This window comes from Sinohyriopsis cumingii, unplaced genomic scaffold, assembly GCF_028554795.1.
Source record: "Sinohyriopsis cumingii isolate HCF-2022 unplaced genomic scaffold, ASM2855479v2 utg001460l, whole genome shotgun sequence".
In the NCBI taxonomy this organism is placed as follows: Eukaryota; Metazoa; Mollusca; class Bivalvia; order Unionida; family Unionidae; genus Sinohyriopsis; species Sinohyriopsis cumingii.
In genome coordinates, this window is record NW_028316002.1 from 1,519,706 (window position 1) to 1,541,771 (window position 22,066).

General features: G+C 31.9%; 1 protein-coding gene across 9 annotated transcripts in view; it reads left to right on the forward strand.

Moving 5' to 3' along the window:
* LOC149772475 (cilia- and flagella-associated protein 43-like) overlaps positions 1–22,066 on the forward strand; it is a 123,798-nt gene that overhangs the window by 15,481 nt on the left and 86,251 nt on the right. For 6 of the 9 annotated variants that reach the window (XM_089947760.1, XM_089947765.1, XM_089947766.1 and 3 more), the window contains exons 8-15: positions 2,646–2,777; positions 3,985–4,098; positions 6,956–7,036; positions 8,443–8,591; positions 10,248–10,351; positions 15,055–15,198; positions 16,275–16,462; positions 21,418–21,435. In XM_089947760.1, the coding sequence (XP_089803886.1) occupies positions 2,646–2,777; positions 3,985–4,098; positions 6,956–7,036; positions 8,443–8,591; positions 10,248–10,351; positions 15,055–15,198; positions 16,275–16,462; positions 21,418–21,435 (930 nt within the window). The remainder of the gene's footprint in view (positions 1–2,645; positions 2,778–3,984; positions 4,099–6,955; positions 7,037–8,442; positions 8,592–10,247; positions 10,352–15,054; positions 15,199–16,274; positions 16,463–21,417; positions 21,436–22,066) is intronic. The other 3 variants (XM_089947763.1, XM_089947768.1, XM_089947769.1) reach the window with 1 other exon arrangement.

A 22,066-nucleotide genomic window follows, 5' to 3' on the forward strand; every position in this document is an offset into this window, starting at 1 on the left:
AAATTGGGATCCATGCCAACCAATGTGTTAGAAGAGGGTTTGTGATTAATTTAGAACATACTGGTCATACTTGGTCTTAATTTAGAAATATACTATTCATATCTGAAAAATATTGTGACTTCCACTGTTAAAAAGTATTGCAGTTGATAGAACACTGCATCCAATTTACAAAGCAGGACTGTTAAAAAAAACAAAGATTTCTTAAATTGCTTGTCATGATTTTAGCTTTCCAAAGCATTTCAAAGTCATTTGATTGCTATATTTTAAATACTTTGTTTATGATTTTTTCCTAGATAGAACCTATATACTGGCATGCATTATTTACGCACACCACTATGACCTATATGCTGGCATGCATTATTTACACACACCACTATGGCCTATATGCTGGCATGCATTATTTACACACACCAGTATGGCCCATATGCTAGCATACATTATTTACACACACCACTATGGCCTATATGCTGGCGTGCATTATTTACACACACCAGTATGGCCTATATGCTGGCATGCATTATTTACACACACCAGTATGGCCTATATGCTGGCATGCATTATTTACACACTATTGTCCTATCTGAGCATGTTTTGTATACACTTATATGGTCATATGGCAACCATATTGTTACTAAAACTTGCAATTTGCTCACTTATTAGTGGACAGAATAACAGAAAGTGAAAGTGTAGTCTCAAAATATGAAGCCCTCATGCTAATCCTAAATGGCAGACATCACATGATACAATTTTGGACTACACATTGATGCTTCTTATCATGATAATGGCTGTATTTTACATAAATTACTTATAATAGTTGCATAAAAATATAAGTTGTGTAGCAGATAGGTAAAAATAGTATATTTTGAAAACTTTACAGCAAACTTTTTGAAATATTTCACAAAATGAACATGTACCTCGAATATAGGTTACACACGTAAAGATTGGTTGCCATGATAGACTAATAGTCTACCAGTCCTTAGAAATCAGAGATTGCTATGTTTTGTAAATAAAACTTAGTTCATATTCATTTAACATGCACCATAGTTATCAAAAATAAAATTAATGAAAGCAAAGGATTGAAAATACTTTAAGTCATAGCGATTGTTAGAATCATGGTCACTACAAGATGATCCTAATATTCTTATTAAAGGGAGAATACTCTTTCTTTGAAGTCATGAAACATGTTGAGCACAAAGTCGAATTAATACTAAATAATGCCAAATATATTATTTTCAATAATTTTAACAGAACAAAGCTTGTCTCTATAGATGAAAGTAAATATACATCTCATTTGGGACTGACCAGGATACAATATTTGCAAGATTCATGGTGTCCTTACAGGTAGTACATCAGTAATAAATGCCTTTGTCAAATACGGACATTAATGCAATCTCTTTATCAACACAAATCAATTGTGTAAGCATGAGCATGTGCTTTTTATTGTCTTTCATTCAAGCTAAATCATCCGAAAAGCAGGGGTCAATTAATCGTTCATATTTTAAGAAGATTAAGATAAGAATTAATAATAAAGAGAACTAATCTGAATGTTCAGGTCAGTGTGTTGGATATGTTCTGGTTTTTCCAGATGTTACATTCAGGAGGTACTGCTATTTGGATAGATATTCATCACTCAAGAATGATTTAATTATCAATATGGTTGTTTACAATATATGAAAAGAATGAAATGTTTCCCATTGTTGCCTGCATGCCTCATAAAGTCCAACTTTGTCAACCAGGAGTTCCAAAATTTAGTTTTACTGGGCTTTGCTTGCTTTGCAGAATGCTCATTAATTCCAGAATCACAGAAAATTCATTTTGACATATTACCTTAAAAAATGAATCACACTTGAACACTCTTCCAATTACTGAAACAATCAGATTTTGTGTTTTATATATGGAGTAGATCTGGCTTCAAAGAAACATTGCTGCTGTTCACAAACTTTCCAATAACCTTTAATAAAGATGTCTTCTGCATTTTCATTCAAGGCAGTGATGTGTCATAACTTTTGTTCTTGAACAAACGTCTTTAATTAAGCTTTAAATTGAAGTAAATTGGGTTGTTTCACTTTGTGAACTGTACATACAAGTCAGCCAGATGGGCTCCCCATCTTCAGTCTTCAAAGCACTTCACAAATCACCCAAGCTATTGTCAGCCAATTAAGTAACATGTAAAATGGTGGTTTGGGTATACCTGACCACCTTGCCTTTAAATTCTCTCTAAGACAGTTAGCAGTATAAACTGCCCCAAGGATAGTTTTACATGAGCTTTAAACAGGACTGTTTACCATTTATACATGCTGCATATTATGGGCATATATTGAGGTGGTGGTTGTTTGTTTGTTTTTATAGTTTTTTTCTCCTTGATGATTGTAAATTATGTTTTCAAAACATGACCATGCCAGGGGGTTTTGGGAGTAAAAAGTTGTTTTTAGCATGATGTTATGACAGATATGCTTTAAGTATATTTTGTAATTTGGAGGCCTGAGCCTGTGTTCGGCTTGAAGATGAAAGATTATAATGGTTCACTTTGGTTGCACAATATCATTAATCATTGCAATCTAGACTGGTTAGCTAATAATTGACCTAAACTGCTATGACAAAAAAGTGCAGTTACAGTCTATCTAAATATTGCGTATGCTTTTCAGGATGGAGTGCTGAGGTTAATTGATACCAGATCAGATGAGTTTAAAGTAATAGAGCAGTGTAACATTGGAACTTGCATCTCTTCCATGGCCTTCTCTGCCTCTTATCGACATATTGCCATAGGTTCACCATTGGTAGGTAACTTCCCTATAACTTGTTAATAATAATAATTTTCTTTCTTCATGCTTTCAGAAGAAGTTTAATGATTTTAATTAAATTATTTCTCTATCTTACTCATGACTGATATAAATTTAACATAATTGACTGTATCTGATATTTTCAAAACACTCATAAAAATTATTAGATTAGATCAGTGCTGTCCAACCCATGGCCCATGGACTGATTTTAAATGGCCTGCCAGAACTTAAGCAGCAATATAGTCGTTGCTTTTCATTTTTCTGCTGCAGCCCTCAGCTTCAAGAAAAACATTTTTCAGTGGCCCATGGTATCAAAAAGTTTGGACAGCACTGGATTATATTATTTAGATTAAAATAATCATTCAATTTTAATATATTTTGTCATTTAATACTGAATAATTAAGAGTTTTACACCTTGGCTGAAAACATTAGTTTGTCCCTGTTATGTATTACTGTCAATGAAAAACAGTACCTATTATTGTCATTAGCTAATGTATGTAATTCAGCATTAATCAGTCGCCTGCTAACCTGTATTCCCGTTCATCAAATGACCTTGATATCATTGCATTTTCAGTAGAATTTAAATTGATGTTGAAAATCAACCTTACTTAAGTTGAATTGTTCAGTAAAAATGCTTTTACTATGTCAAGATTTATAATGGTCAACAACATAGCAAGAAGGTTACTGTAAATCTGTTTGTTGATTATGGTTTATATTATTGATGTAAATAAGAGCAGTGTAAGTAATATTTTATTCAAATTCAGTTGATATGTCACATTTGCAAAACAATAATTGTTTTCACAGTTAGGGTCTGTTCTTGATTTAAAAAATAAGGTAGAAAGGGGAATTTTTAAAATAGGAGAAGGATTTGAAGGCAGAGATAAAGATATTATGCAGACGTTTTACAGATTTGTTTGGGTGTTTTTGGTGTAATATTTTAGAAATTAACTTAAGCCCTACAGTGAATCCTGTACAGTGCAAGCATAAAAATTGCCAATTATTGATTTTTCAAAACAGTTCATGCTACATATTTTAAAACTTGAGGATACTGAACTATCTGTATTTACAGTAAGTCATTAAAATAGCAAACATATGTCAAATAATTGGTGGGAAATTATATTTTGCTCATAATTTAACATTTAATGCATGTACATGTATGCACAGACTTTAATAATATTGTGCTCATAGGATAGATACTTTTCAGGGTTCATTTTACCTGTATGAAGTTGGGACACCAGAAAGTTTGAAACTCTTGAAGGATTATCATCATGGACAATTCATCAGCATTGGAGAACTAGCTGTAACTAACAACTGTGTGGTAAGACAAAGATGAGTTGACTAATTCATTTTAATATGGTCAAAACTCTTTATAGCCAAAACTCTTGAGGACCAATTATTATTATGAGGTGGTATTTTTTTATTAAGTTCAATATGTAATTTTTTAAAATTTAATATGTATTGATTTATACTAAGTTAAATGTATCATTATATATTTTAAGCTCAGTATGTATTTTTTATTTTTAAAATTGAGACCAGTTGATGTTTATACTCAGACGGGCTATAGATACATAGCTATGCATATTTTATTGAATATTCATGTAATGTGAAGGAATTTGCTGTAGCATTTGTACAAAATGGGTATTTCATTTATTATTTGTATTAGTCCTGTTTATAGTTGTTATTTCCATGAGAATGAATTTTTTTGTGTTGGGTACAAACATACCTGCCTATTCTCTCTGTAACAGGATGAAACCAGGTGGGAAATCTATGTTGCAGAGACACTTAACACAATTATGTGATTGAAATGTTTATTTATAAGCAAATGAATCATGACAGAATCTGATATCCTACTCATGCTTACAGATTTCAACAACAGATATAACAAAATTATCAAAGCATGGATTTTGAACAAATAATCACATATGATCTCATAAGTCGATGGATATAATCAGTGTAAAGAAGTTTATCAACAGATATGATTGATATATGGATCTATCAAAATATATGATAGGTGTATGAAACTTATCAACACACATGATATATATGTACCTTTCAATAGATATATTTCAGTCCATCAGTATGTTTATTAATATCTGTCTTATGGCATCCAGGTGATGAGCCCAAGATATTTCCAATTCCACAACTCCCAACAGTAGTTAAGGAATGGACTAATCTGGTCTGCTCCTCCTAGCCTGGTAAAAGATTCCTCAAGAATCACACTATGCCACAGACTTTTTGGTTGAGATCCTTTGGCCTGTCGCATTACATTGAATATACCATTGACTGCAGTTAGTGGGTTACACAAACCCACAGAGTTCATTGACTCCTTGTAACAGCTAAAAATTGAATGACTGAGCAGTGTAATACATGAGATATGTTTTAATACAAATATTTAGATATGTATTATGCATGCATGCACATCATTTGGGTTTGTTATACATTAAATTCTTTCATAAGAACAACTGTATGAGATCATTATTACAATAACCATTTTCCATACATGAATCTGAATCCAACAAGAATAATCACACTAGATTATAAAAAGTAGATTATAAAATACCTGAATGTTTCTCATCATTTAATGCATGCAACATATAGTTGAATTCAACTTGTCTATTCAACTATGAAATGTCTTACTTGAAACAGACCATATTCTATCCAGTAATATGGCATTATGTGATATAGGTCAGACTTTTTAGACAATTTATAATAAATTTTGAAACATTTAGTATTTTAAACAATATTGATTGCAAGAAAGAATACAGTTTTCATTTTCACATAACTCTAAAGCTGAAGATTGCTTCCATTAAACAGATGGCTTTCTGATAAAACTTGTCTGTATTGTGACAATACAGAAAGAATTTGGACTATAAATACTATAATTGTGGTCACATCCATGACCAGAGAACAAAAGGAAAATGAATTTCCCACTGTTAACACTTTGTGCATGCATCAGTTACCAAGGTTAAAAATAATACAGCTGTGGGTAATGCTGTACATGGCAACAATACCCATCTACATTTTGTTCATATATAATACAACAGCATTTTCTGTGTATACAGTTCTGTGACACTCTGTATTAAATCCAGAACCTCTTGATTTTGGTACTTATGCCCTAGCTAAATTTCTTACTTTTGGCTTTGCATCAAATCTGAGATCGTTTGAAAATCAGATCTGTGCAGTGTCATAAACTGAGTACTTCCCTACATAAAGGTCATACTGAGTTTGAGACTTATGATATATATTCTCGTATAAATCAGATCCGACTACAAACTGCATAGACCTAGATTAGCTGTTGCACTGTCAGATGTGGGTCTATGCAGTTTGTTAGGAGTAAACTGTAAGCAAAAGCACATATCCTGATCTGTTGTCACAATATGCGATGGCAGATCAGTATCTATGTTGTTTGCCATTCAAAATGACTTATTAGCAAGTTTATTTGTTAATTAACTACCTGATGGTGCAAAGTGTAATGTTATCTTTATTCAGAATAAATGTTTCAGAGAAATAATAAAATCACAAACAAGAAATGTAATAAAAAGAAAGTGGTATGAAATTAAATAGAAGAAAATGCTTCATAACATTGATTCTAAATGAAAAGGTGATGATATTATGTCCCATATGGTGGTGACAATGGCCATCTTGGAAACCTTGTTATCATTTTTCCTCCAAATTGAAAGTCCTATCAGTTTTTCACCAAAAGACTTCTGGTGACGTTTTGTTGGTCCTAAATGAAAATGGTGCAGATCTTACAACTTACAACCAATACATCCACCACAGCAGCTAATTTGAAAATTGTATTATTGCTTAAAACATTAGAGATGATTTTGACACTCAGCAGTTAAAAGGAAGAAATGGTCCTATCTTGAATTCCTGGAAATTCTTTTTGGCCAGTAGAGCATTAGTTCTTTCAGGGAACTTTTGTTTGTGGTGTTATTCCATGTCAGATTTGTAATTTTTCTTGAAATTTGTTGAGTCTATAATAAATGTTGTAAATTATTCCAATTTTTGAAGTGATGTTAGTTTAAGGAAATATTGATAAGGCCAACAACAGCCACAAAATAATAATACTAATAATGATAATAATAATAATAAAAATAATAACAAAGCTATTCCTGCCTAAATATTACATACTTTTTATAGATAATTTTATTTATTTATTTATTTTTATGCAGACTGTACGTGAGGATGGTATGGCACAGGTTTGGACTTCAGATGGCGGAAGACTTCTTTGTAGCTATTCTCTTGGGGCTCAGGTATGTGTTGTTTTTATGGAAAATATGTCATTTCATTGTTCAGGGCATGCCCATCCATTTAGACAGAAGATTTTATTTCTCAGCATGATTGATCTATCTACCCAATGATCATCAGTATATATATTTTTTACAGTTATAAACTTTATAAATTTTGTTCAAAAATAGGCGAGTTTAGTTTTATCTTGTTATATTTTAGTGATTGCAGATAAAAATAGGCTATAATATATATGGTGGTAATTTGTGATTGGATTTATTTTCAGAATCTTACTCCAAAACTGCTAAATCACTGAAATTTATCCAAGGTCACAAATTCTTTCTATACTATAACCTATTTGAGCTTGAAACCTATGTAACATTAGAAAAATGTTATTTCCACAACTTATCCATTTTATGTACAATGTTTGTAAACATTTTCAATATGTACACAACACTGCTTTTGAAATAGAACTCAGCTTTGTACCTTCATGTTGAGAACCCTTGCAGAGTAAGAAGTTGTGGTCATGTAAAGATTATGCTGTACAAAATTAGACAAAATCAGTGTAAGAAGGTATAAGAATGTAATGATTATGCTGTACAAAATTAGACAAAATCAGTGTAAGAAGGTATAAGAATGTAATGATTATACTGTACAAAATTAGACAAAATCAGTGTAAGAAGGTATAAGAATGTAATGATTATACTGTACAAAATTAGACAAAATCAGTGTAAGAAGGTATAAGAATGTAATGATTATGCTGTACAAAATTAGACAAAATCAGTGTAAGAAGGTATAAGAATGTAATGATTATGCTGTACAAAATTAGACAAAATCAGTGTAAGAAGGTATAAGAATGTAATGATTATGCTGTACAAAATTAGACAAAATCAGTGTAAGAAGGTATAAGAATGTAATGATTATGCTGTACAAAATTAGACAAAATCAGTGTAAGAAGGTATAAGAATGTAATGATTATACTGTGAAACATTAGATAAAATCAGTTTAAGAAGTTATGATAAAGAAATAATTATACCATACAAAATTATATAAAATCAGTGTAAGAAGTTATGAAAAGAAATAATTATATAGTATAAAATTAGACAAAATCAGTTAATACATTTTTGATAAAGTAATGATTGCGCAAGATGATTTGATTTGGGTGTACCACATGTCTACAATATTTTGTCCTGTCATCATCAATGTTTAAAATCACCTTAAAATGGCATATTTCTTTTTGTGTTATCAGTGGTAAAGTTATTATGAGATTTTAGATATATTTTATCAGGGTAAACAAGAAATTGATTACTGAATTCCATTCAGCCAAACTTTTGAGGATAAGGTAATGTATATTGAGTTTCTTTAGGGTAGAGAAAATTGTTTTGTTTACAAATATAATATGACCTTACTTATATCATGATTTAATTTCCAGGCAACCAGCTTGGCATGTAGTCCATATATTCCTGTTGTAGCAATTGGGGTTGCCACTGGTCATATTTGCTTCATTGATTTAACAAACCTTGAGCAGCCTAGGACCATCCACAAATTACGTATATACCAGGGTCCTGTCAAGCATCTTGTGTAAGTTCTTGATTATTTCTTTCAGAAAATTAAAATATATTTTTCTTAAAAATGAAATATCAAGTGCCACTGAAATTTTGTATGAAAATGCACTAATGTTGGTATATAAATTTATATTACATGCATTTATCACATTATGTTTGAATATGATATTTGTATCATATATACTTGCTTGTAAGTCAGATCCAGCTTCAAACTGAAATGACCCAGATCTGCCATCTCATAATGCACTGGCAGAGCTGGGTGTGTGCAATTTGTTAGGACTAATCTATAGGAATAGGACATATTATGCAACAGCAGATCATGGTCTGTGTTGTTTGCAGTAGGACCCAAGCGAATACATATGATAATCTTTTCAGTAATAGTGATGTTAGAAGATTGTTTTAAAATTAATTACTGTGATAACAGACTCTAAATAAACTGATTCATGCATATAGGCTTCTTAGAGGCAGAACTTTTATCGTTTATACATTTCAAACCACAGAGTAAAAGCACAGTATCTGCCAGTTATAAATACAAACAATTTACGAATTATAAAAACACTCTACCAGTTTAAACAATACACTGTCTGCTGTTATAAAATCTGATACATTACATGTCAAATCAGTAAGTTTTGTATACATTGCTTGAAAATTATCTAATTGAGAAAAAAAAACAGCAACTCTAAAGTTGAATTTCCTCTAAAAACCATTTCAAACTAATACGATGAACCTTCTTTGTATGAACTCAACTATGTTGAAAGATTGTCTCCCCTTGAAAATCCACACACATTGTTCACTTTGGATTGTTTAGTTTTTGGGGAATCCCTGATGTTGCAGACTTAAAATGGTATTAATTACATTGACACACTGATAAATGTTGTGAGGCAGAACAGGTTTTAGGTCAGGCTCAAATTGTCTAATAGTAACATTGGGACAGTGAGTGTATACACTCAGTACTTGACTTTGAAAAATCTCTCTTGTTAGTTATTAGTGGAAAGCATACAGCTGCATGTGTAATGCTGACCTTTTTTCTGATTTGTGTACATCCTGAGACTTGTGCATGATGAACAGTGTACTGGAAATACCAGCCAAGCTTATTTACACATCATTTGCCTTTCAAACGTATCAGCTGCAGTTGAATTTCCCTTGTTTTCTTGACTCTTGATTTATTATTTTACAAGATAGTTTTTATTGTTTTTGTTTGGATTGCTACCAAATCATTTCATGCCATGAACTCATTTTACATGTTTATGTGTAGGAATGCAGCTTTTGTAACCTGTCCAGTTCTCTGTTATGGGTATATTATAATTTTGAATTGTAAAATTGTTTCTGTTTTCAGATGGGTAATTTTGATATATAGCTCCCTCTCTCTCTCTTGCATATTGAATAGGCAACACCAAACAATGTTTAGGGTGCATTTCTCTTAATAAACCTTCTTCCCCTGAAAGAGATAATTGAACCATCTGATAAAAATTGAGTAAAAACATATACCCACATCAAAATGTATCCGGCAACAGACAGACAAGGGAAACAACTCTTGTCCAAATTATCCTTTGTTAAAAGAATCTAATTTCAAGCGATCTTTTTGGGAAGTCACTTTTGAATTACTTATTTATTATTTTTCTTTCTTGTTACTTTTATTACTTATCCTTGATGCTTTTATTTGATTTTGCAGTTTTGACGATGATGGAAAGTATCTTATTTCCGGTTCAGATGATGGCCATGTGTTTGTCTTTGATGGAAGGCCCAGCAAAACCTTTGTGCCAATAGGACATACAGGTATTGGGAAATTTTATCATATGATTCTTATGAAGTAACAAATATATTTGTCAGTTACTCTCATTTCATTAATTTTCATTGGTATATATTTTCCTAGTTTAAAAAAAAACTTTTTTATTGGTACTTTAGGTCATGGATAGAAAAGGCATCATATTATTTTCACTGAGAGATCATTGTTCATTGAGTCTTTAAATTCATTGTTTTCATCAAGCATTAAATCCAGGAAAATTACTACTGAGTGAAAATAGTTCAACTTGCAGGATTGTACTATGATAATTTACCAGGTTATTCCCCTTTCATATTTGATATTTTCAAAATTAGGTAGAAACTTAAGGTAAAAAATAATGGTAAATTTGATCTCTAGCCTAGAGATGTATAAACATTTCCAGAACAGGAAAGTATACATGGGTCTATACTGCAATAAACTATGTCGCTTAATAGTAATATATCATGGAGTTATTTTTATCAGTTTCAATTTTAAGGTAGTCTGCTTTTGTAACTCAAAATGATGTGATAATTAGATTATGATGTCACCAATATGACATCATTTTTCACCTAGTTTCTATCGTAGCACTGAACTTTGCAAAAGATTCAACATAAAGGGATTTGATTATGAGTTCCATCTCTTACTGCTTAGTGAAGATAATTGCATTAACAACCCTATGTAAAAAAATCATGAAGTCATTGACAACTACACTTGACTTTTGGAAGTTGTTGGCAATTTATGATCATCTTTAAAATGACTGTGCAGGCTTTTTGTTGTGGAAAACAGATGTGACCTCAATGATTGTGTTTTAATGAGAAAAAAACACACACTAACATACACTTTTCTTTTGTGTATTTTATAAGAGTATACTGTAATATTGAAGTTGTGCCCATTTTATCAGCTGTTATTTTGATAGGTAGTGACCATTACTTATGGATAGATACTAAACTAAGCATACTTCAAGAAAATGCACACCAGCCTAACAGTTTTTACATACATATAAATGGTCATGCATTCTTTACAAATTGTTCAAATGATCATCCTTGAACCGATTTTATTAAAGTTTGCACGTATAAATTGTTTATTTATTTTCATGAGAACAATTTAATTTTGATACTTTGTTAATCATTAGGACCATCCTAAGCATGAATGTTTTTATAATTGATGGTTAGCACATTTTTGCATTTTTATTGATTAGATATCTAATATAATTATGTCCTTGAATTTGAGCAGTGTACACTAGATACATGTATGCAGAATAAGAAGAAAACTTATTGAGTCTGTATATATCAGTTTTTCTTGATTTAAAAATGAATTGAAGAAAAAAAATTGAAGTATGGATGAATTTTCCTTTCAACTTTTCACTAATGGTATATTTTACATTTTTTAAATTTATGATTCTTTGTTCATGAAAATATAAAGGTGTTATTGATGTATTTGTTTATTACTTATGTTCATTTCCAGATGCATTAGAAGGTGATTGTAGGGTTCAATCAAGCAGCAATTGACAAGCTCTAAAATTAAATCCATTTTCTAGAATCTTAAAGTTTCCATCAGTCTTTTTATGACTTGAAACATATATATATATATATATATATATATATATATATATATATATATATATATATATATATATATATATATATATATATATATATATAATATATAATGCAGGATGGAACATAGCTGCCAGTTATGTATATCTGTCTGTCCATAATCCATCTGTCTAACCCCATAATCCATGTCTGTCCATAATCCATCTGTCTGTCCATAAATAATTTTGTTTTTGAAATATTTTTCCTAAATCACACAAGGTATTTCAACCAAACTTGATTTCACATGTACATCAACCTGTGTAGAAGTGCCTTTTGATGCTGTGAATTTTTCACAGGAATTATTTTTTTACATGACCTTGGAGACAAAGTGTAACATAAGTTGTATCTAATTAAGGGTGTTACTACCAGACATATTATAAAAACAGAGTTCTGAACCATGGGTTACATTCATAAACAGAGAACCAGGGTGGGTAGGATGTGGAGGATGGGGTGAGATATGTTATCTCCAAATGATGACTCTTCATTGTGTTTCTGTCTTGACAGTTTCATAGATTCATTACACATTGTTAGGTCTGCAATATTAACTGGATAACTTCTCAGTAGCATTATATTTTATACATTACTCATCTTTTTCCTAAATTTACTTACTTTGCTAAATTTGTGAAAATCTCTTTCCCATTTTGTGATTTACAATGTATTTAAGCTCTATGATATTTATATTACTGCCACTGTTACTGTGCAGATTGTCTATGATTGTAGAGGGTCCCTGAGTGGCAGAGTGGTCTAAAGCACTCTCTGTTACAGATCACTGCCATCTCACCTCTGTCTGCGTGGGTTCGAGTCTAGCATTCAGCCAATGTGGGTATGTGAGAAAGCTTGCCAGTAGCTTCTCGTGGGTCGGTGGTTCTTCCCGGGGTTTTCCAGGGTTCTTCTTTCACCATTAATACTGGCCGCCATGCATAGCCTATTGTGTGCTGAAAAATAGCGTTAAACCCAACAACAAGAACAACAACAACTATGATTTTAGAATGTATTAAATGAGACTTTAATTTGGAGATCCACTGTCATGGGCAAACATTGTAATAAAGGGATAATAGTTGTATATTAGATGAAGTGAATAATGCCAGTTTCATAATCTTTTGTCATATGATAGGATGAGATTACTTATCTCAGTTTTTCACAAGCCATAATACTTAAAAACCTGTATATGAGACATACCAATAAAAATGTATTATGTCTCTAAATGTTTAATATCACTAAGTATCCAGATCAATCATCGCATACTGTCAAAGATATGAGGGTCTTTTATATGTGATGGAAATTCATGCATAGAAATTTTCATGGAGCTTGTCAGCTGTTGCTATGGTGAAATAGATTGTAGATATGCTTGGGTCTGTTTTGGTTTGGCCATCATGATAATAGCTTAGCTGGTTGGATTTTAAACTATAAAGATGCAGTTTTATTTTCATCTATGAAATGAACAAATTGTTCCATTTATATTACCTAACCATATTATTGTTTCATTTCTAAAATTTTATGTCTTGAAGTACTAAGCTTAAAACTCCCATTAACATTTTCAAAACTATCTCAATATTAAAAGAACTTTTTTAAATAAAAATTTCACCTAATTTACCATTTTGTGTGTGTCTGTATTTACCTTTTTTTGTTCTTTCTATGTATTTTTTTATTTGGACTAGAGTCTTTTTAGAAATTAATATATTTCTTGAACTTGAGCAATTTTTCTTGAAAAAATACTACACAGATCTTTTTTTATAAATCACTTTGTAGTTTTTGTTCTGTATTAAAGTTTGTTGCTATTTGTTTTAAAATGCTCATATGCTCGACAAGTAATAATTGAAAAATAACTGGTGAAGTCTTTGTTGTTTATATTATAAAGCATGAAAGTTTTTTTAATTTTGATTTCCCAAAATAGATAAGACAGGAATTGCATTTTCTAAAATTGAAAATACCACTTGAAATTTCAGAAATCATTACAGTAATCTTATGATTTAAATGCATAATTAGCTAAATTTTGTACCTGTCATTTTCTATGCTTTCGTCCTTGAAATAATTTCATGTGATTAACAATAACTCATTTTTAATACTGTATATACTCAAGTATTGGTCAGATCCAGTTGTAGACTTTATAGACATAGATCTGTAGGTACATTATGCAATAGCAGATCTGGGTCTATTAAGTTTGTTAGGATTAATAAGTAGAACAAACAACACATACCCATATCTGCCAGCAAATAATGCAACAGCAGACCAGGGTCAGTGTTGTTTACGGTAGGACCTGGCTTATAGGTGAGTATAGATGGTACTTTGTTAGTTTCTTTTTGTGTGCTAATATAAAATAACGTATATGCAGATAGTTTATGATGGTAATGCATTTGATAATTTTCAGCAACATAATGTTTGTAATGCAGTGTGTGATCTTCAGTCTTTAAACTTGTTTTGAGTACAAAAATAGTTTCATTACTGTTATACTTGCTTATAATTCAGCCAGCTTCAAACAGTATTGACCCTGACCTACTGTCACATAGTACACTGGCAGATCAGAGTTTATGTTGTTTGTTCTAATAACAACCTGCAACAAGCTGCATAGACCCAGATAGTGTGATCTGGGTCTATGAAGTTTGTTGATATCGTAAGATAACACTTTTTTTTGGTTCATAATTCTCCAGAAAGAAATATTTGGCTTTAAAAATTAAATACACAATTTTTAAAATAAAGTTCTGTTAATTTAGCAGCTAAATTTATAAAGTATTATTATTTTTATTATTATTTTATATTTTTAAAAATGTTTAAAAGTTTTCATAGGACATTGAGTTCTGGCCTTAGCCCATTTATCAGAATACCATTTTATTGTTCAGAGCTGACATCCTGTTACTTTGACCAAAATGTCTTTAAAAAGTTTAACAATGTAATCTCAGATATCTTAAAGTAAAACATCTGAAAAATGTTCTTAAGTTTCAAATGAAAATGTTGTCATTTTACTTTTACAATTTAAAAAATATAAAACTTTGATATGGGCAATCATGTTTTCTGGGGTTGATATATAACTGATTTTAAACATTAAATACCAAGTTACTATAATTTCAAAGCAATGTTTAGTGTAATTTTACATATTAATGACTGTATTATTTCCATTTTAACAGAGGTCAAAGGTGAGGTGCAGGCAATATCTACTTATTCACATGATGGAAAAGTGAGAGTGGTAGTCATGGCAAACACTACTGGAAATAAGAGAAATGGAGCAGACAGACTTACTTCTTTTGAGCTCTCAGATGACATTGTCAGAGGTAGATTGAAAAAATAATATGCATCAACAAATTTTGTTATTCAGACATAAAATGTCAATAATTTTATCAAGAAATATGCAAAAATATTATATATGGTAGTGACAGTGATGCAACATGCTATTACAGTACTTGATCAAGTAATTATTTAAAAATTGTATGTGAGGAATATATATATAGAATTTACTTCTATATTGTTTTGTGATTATTTATTAAATGTCAGAAATTATTTTTCATTATGTTTACTTGAAATATGGTTGACCTTTTAGTCACTTTACTTTATATCAACATTGTTACCATCAGTGAATGGATGTTTGAATTTTCAGCTGTAAAAATTTTTTTTTGTGCATATTCAACAAATATGATGAATGAGGTAAAGTACATTATTTATGTTGCTACAATATTCTTTGTAGGGAGTATATAGTCTTACACACATGTACATCTTGAATTTAATAATGTTATGTCTGTCATGTCACATTTTTGCCATTATTTTTCAATGTGGAGCACTTCATGTTTATATTATTTTGAAAGGTTTATCTTACTGAGGTTGTTTGTGCAGTTTGTTGTTTTCTGTCTTTTTATATACATTTTCAGAATTTTACTTGTAACTGGAAGCATGTAGTCATATTTGTGCTGATATGATGTTAAACATAAATACTGATGTACTGTCATGTCACATGGATCAGAAATTTAGTTTCTGCTCAATAACTTTGAAGGTCTTTATGGATTGGAACCAAATTTGATTTGATGGTCTGTATTGACAAATAAAACAAATCAAGTTAGAGTGTAAACATTTTTCTGACCGAGTTATATAGCCTGTGTGACTTAATACTTTGCCTGAAATTGATCCAAACTTTATTCTGGTGGATTATATTTGCAGCTTAATCCATGTCATATGGATATTTTGCTAGTTCTTTTTTCTTTGTTTCTTTTTTATGTAAATTTTTGTTCTGAATATATAGAGTACAATTGCTAAAAAAATGTCTTTTACAGATGAAACAAGATTGTATGACTTAATTTGTCTTCTCCTAGCATTTTTTCTCGCTTTCAATGAAGAATTTGTTGCATGTCAATTTCAGATAGGAAAAAACTTGTGAAAAGCCTAAGGTATGAATTCCGAAATGAATCCATAAGCAAAATGTCCTTCAAGCTGGGAACAGCATGTTATGGTTGTGGCCCTACCAAGGGTCAGATCATATACACACTGGCGCAGAAAACCAAGAAGGTTAACCAGCTCACATTACCACATATAGAAGACCTGCCCAAGGTTTGTATGCATGTTATAAGATGAATTCAAGTCTCAGTTTATGAAGCATGTAATAAATTCTACTCAGATTGAGATTAATTATCATTCTGCTAATCTTATTATTTACAACATTTGGATATTTTTTCCTGAGATTTATTACCATTACCGCTACTTTTATATTTTAAATACTGGAATCTTTCTCTTCCTGTTAAGTGCTTCAAATTTAAGGAAATCCACTGAAATAAATCTACCAAGAGAATCAATTGGACTCTTATGAAACAAAGATCAAGAGATATAGTCTATATTTTAATCACTCATACTCTCTCTGCAGTTGGTAGCTAACAAACATGCTAAGAAAAAAATGGAAAAGAAGTCGTTTGAGTAGATATTTTTCAAAAAACCATCTTTGTGTATGCAGGTATCCAACCTTTGAACAGTGTAGACCCAGAACAGCACTCACATAATAACTTGGCAGGGTCTACACTGTTTTTTTAATGGCTTAGATTATGATATGGCCATGCATCTCGTGCATCTTTCATTGTATGTTTTATATCTATATGTCAGCAATTGCTTTTTAACCTACTGTAGTCCAATGATTACTGATCTAATTTCAATCAGTCTTGGAATATAAGTTTATGTCATTCAGATTTTGGAAGAGTTTGATAAAATGTAAGATTCAAGCATATGAATGAGGCAGTCTTGCATCTGAACAGTTAACTATCTTACCAATCTTGAGATTATATTTCTGATCCGATTTTGATCTCACTTGGATTATATGCTTTGGTTCTGCTCTTCGGTTTTGTACTTTGCACAGGGTTTGATTTTTAAACAAAAACATATTTTTCCAGGTTTTCCTCTCTGGTTATACTGGTTATTTAAAACAGACCTTGTATATCTTTAGTATTGTTAAAAATAACTTTTAATCCCCTTTATTTGGTGTATGATGATTGGTGTAATTTGGGTATATAAAGTATGCTGCTTAGCCCTACCTCAGATGTGCATTTCTCAAAAAGACTGCTAACTTTGCTGGGTCATTTTCACTTCCTGGACATCAGAGGTAAATTGGAAGAAAGAAAACAACTAACCAATGACCTTTTATAGCTTATTGATAGATTTTAATTCATTTATTGCACTTTGAGATGTTAGTATTGACTACTCTGTCAAAAAATTCTTTTTCCATATGTTTTATAAGTGCTAAAGTTAGTTTACTTTAGATTTGTTCAAGTTCATTTCATGAGCAAATATGACCAGCTATTCTGATTAGCTTAGAGGTATGCCAACATTCTCTCTATTGTACTTGTTGCAAATACAACTTCACTTTGGGGCCCCAAGTTGCCGATTGGTCTAAAGTGCTCTCCATTACGGATTACCATGCCATCTCACCTCTGTCTGCATGGGTTCGAGTCTCGGATTCGGCTAATGTGGGTATGTGAGAAAGCTTGCCAGTAGCTTCCTGTGGGTGGTTCTTTCTGGGGTTTTCCCAGGTTCTTACTCCACCATTAATACTGGCTGCCATGTATAGCTGAAAAATGGCGTTAAACCCTACAACAACCAACCAACCAACCAACAACTTCACTTTACTATCTCATTTTCAAAAGTGCTTAGTAACTGTTGTGTGGAACCACATATTAACATATCGCAAATGAGGCTGATAATGGGCAGCATCCATGCATGCTAAGGACAATTTTGTATCTTCATTAACTGATTTTATTATATATCAGGAAGCCATATTTGTGCTCTGATTCTTTTTCATATGTGAAATATGGGCATCTGATTGGCTGACCTTGTTATCATTCTGGAGACCAGATTTCTGATTCAGTTGTTGATTCAGTTGTTTCATCAGACTTGGAATATATACTTATATCAAGATGTTGAAAGAGCTCATTAATGAGCATACTTCATCTATATTGATGAGGTTATTTATCTTGCATTGAATTGGCTGAGACCACTCTGGAAGCCATATTTCTGATCTGATATATCACCAGGAAAGTTATACAAGTTTGATAATGAGCAAAATGCATGCATATTAATGAGTTGAGCTTATATAAGATTTTCTGAGCATGTTGCCACTCTGGAAACTATATTTCTGATCCCATGTTGATAAAACTTGAAACATATTCTTCATTGTCAAGATCTTGGCCTGTCCATAATGAGCTAAATCCATGCATATTTATGAGGTCATCTTGTTGGTGATTGGCTGTCAGAGCTTAGTACCACTCTGGAAGCCATAATAAGATCTGAGTTTTGTCAGAATTGGAATATGATTATATATCATTAAGATCTAGGGCAGTAAGCTGGATCCATGCATATTAATGAGGTGACCTTGCATCTGATTGTCTGACCTTGTTACCACTTTTGAAGACATATTTTTGATCTGTTGGGTTTATTATTGTCAAGATCTTGGATGACTTCACTTATCTAAAACAGACTGTGCATAATAATTATGTCTTTGTCTTTAGTATAATGGGTAAAATCAACGTCATTAGGAAAGCTTGGGAGATAGTTTACATAGGATGTGTTCTTATAATACCGTAAATCTGTTTAGTGAAACGGTCAACTGTTAAGTTATGTAAGCCTTGTGAGCATTAATTTTTTTGCTACTACTTATTTCAAGTAAATAGCTTATTTCAAGCAAATAGCTTAGACCCTGATCTACCAACACATTATGTTGATGGTAGATATGGGTCTTCATTTTGCTCATATTTAAGTGTGTATTACACACATATAAATAAGGCATAATGAAATAGGGATCAGATTACCAGATATACTCTCCAATAAGACATACAGCTGCAACAACATCGATCCAGATCTGCTGTCATGTAATGTGCAGACATATCTGGGTCTTTGTTGTTTATTCTGTTGATTGGTCATAAAAGGGCCCAGCTTAAATACAAGTACAATGTATGTTACTTAGCTATCTATACACATTGTAGCAATATGTTAGTAGATTTAGTTGGATGCTTGTTGCTCATAGTTTGCTTACTAATCACATATTTGTAGAACTGCTTGATTTGTGGGTGTGGGATAGAGAATGTGAACTAAGGAGGTTGGATTTGTGCATAATATCAAATTTGGTTTGCATTACATTAGCTAAGGATGCACAATTTTTTAGAGTCAGTTTTCTTTTGTAGAAATAGGACAAACATATGGTGCATTTGCCACAATAGTTTTTTAAAGTTATCCGAAAGTGTTAATTCTTTGAAAATTTAATACAATTAAAGTAATTTATCTCATTTAAATTTTGCACCTGTAATCAACAGGGGCTTTCCAGGATTGAATATGTTTCAAGAAATGATTTATTTTGAAATAGGCAATAACTTGTTTCTAATTCTCAGTGTTAGTTAATTATACTATATTGGAGATTTTCATTTGTTATTTTGGCCAGTTGTATAGATACATACATGTGACATTGCTTATAATAAACTATTACATCTGGACCAGCAGTTTATTGGAAAACTTTTGTTATATAAAATTTGTAAAATTCAGTTATGAAAGCATCAGCATTTTCTTCAGTCAGTTCTAATGACCTATTTTTCATGTTTTTAAATTATGTTGGCTTTTATTTGAGAGTCATTGATTTCAGTAATATACATATATGTAATATACAGTGCAACCCCTCAAAACTGAACCCTGAGCATAATGGAATCCCAACAAAATTGGCATTTTTATTTGGTCCCAAATTTTTTCTTCTTTGATGCAAATGTTCAGTCCCAGATTTCAATTTTACACTAAAATGAAACCCACATAAATTGAAAATGACATCAAACTCAGAGATGCACTTTATATGTTCTGTTAAATTCCATAAAACATTGATATTTTTGTCCCAAAATTGCCTGTGGTCATGTGTTAATTAAAACACACAGATTCTGTAGCAGACTAATCAGTAACTCCAAAATATCCCAAGGGCTTGTAAGGTAAAACAATACTTGACACATGAACTGACACAGATTAGGACCAAAAATAGGTTAATCTGAAGTCTTTGAATGTTGAAGAAATGCCATCTTTTCGGGCATATTGCTAATTAAATGAATTATAGATAAGTCACTTAATAATGGTTATGTTTATTTGTTTATGATCTAATCATATTTGATGTTATTCCAGTGTGCAAATGATTAATACATTTTTTATATATGAATGAAATACCTGGGCAAAAGTAATTAGGTCTTTGGCCTTGCTTTTGATACTTTACAAACAGAGACTGATGAGACAATATTAGCAAGGAATGTACATCAATCAGCTAATATTTCATTAAATGTTTTTAAAAAAAGACAACAGCTTTCTTGATTGTTTTTGTCTTAAAATTTAAAGCAGGTGCCATTGATGATGAGCATGTAATTTATTTAGGGGCCATCCATTTAGTATGTATGAAAAAATCTGGCAAAGCTTGACCCCTCTCCCCCCATACACATGCATACTTTTTTACACACACATCCTGCGTATATACACTTGAGCACCGAGGCAGCTAAAATCTTGAACCAGCGGTAGTCTGCAGTGAGGCCAGATTGAAGGATGTGTAATCCATGGGGCAGGCCACTAGACTGTGTCAAATTTGCTGCTGAGATGCGTGATAGCTAGCAATCAGGGGTACGATGGCAACAAGTGACACCTCTCCCACAGTCCTACTTCTCCCGGTAGCTCTGGCTCATTTGAAGGCCAATGTTCATATATTATTATTGAGGTTTTACCCCCACCATTTTCTATGCATACATACATTATCTGTAGCCCCCCCCCCATATGCAAGCATATGCATTTGGGTTAACCCCCCTCCCCCTTCCATGTATTCATACTAAATGGATGGCCCCTTACATGTAGAACAATGACATTTTTGTCTCATCTGTAATACCCTCAGTAATTCAAAAGCTTAAAGTTAATATGGTCTCAAGGGTTTCTGTTTTGAGGGGTTCACTGTATAAATTTCTACTTTAAAAATGTATTTAAAAGTATTATACTTGTCAGATTTTCATATGTATTTTTAGGGAGAAGAATCACCTAGGGTAAATCTGCTGATCTTGTACAGGAAGTTGTATGAACTAATACAAAATATGTGAACTGGTTTACACTTTATCATATATTTTATATCACTTGACACTAACCTCTGGCTTTTGATGTTTTGAAATATTTTTTTTCCTGCATATAATTCAGTGTTGTCAGATATCCTTTTTAGACTTGGATCATTTTATTCTTGCCTAATACTTATAAGAAAGGACTATAAATGTCTTATAGTCCTTTCATTGTTGACACAATGACAAAATGTAGAAAGGCTGCATTAAGGCACTTTTACATATCTGAAGGGGCCCTGAGTGGCCGAGTGGTCTAAAGTGCTGTCCATTATGGACCACTGCCATCTCACCTCTGTCTGCGTGGGTTCGAGTCTCGGATTCAGCCAATGTGGATATGTGAGAAAGCTTGCCAGTAGCTTCTTGTGGGTCAGTGGTTCTTTCTGGGGTTTTCCCGGGTTCTTCCTCCACCATTAATACTGGCTGCCATGTATAGCCTATCGTGTGCTGAAAAATGGCGTTAAACCCTACAACAACAACAACATATCTGAATGTTTGTATGTGGTACAACATGTTAAATTTTGTACAGCAGTGATAAGCAGCACCAGAATCACATGCACTGTTTAAG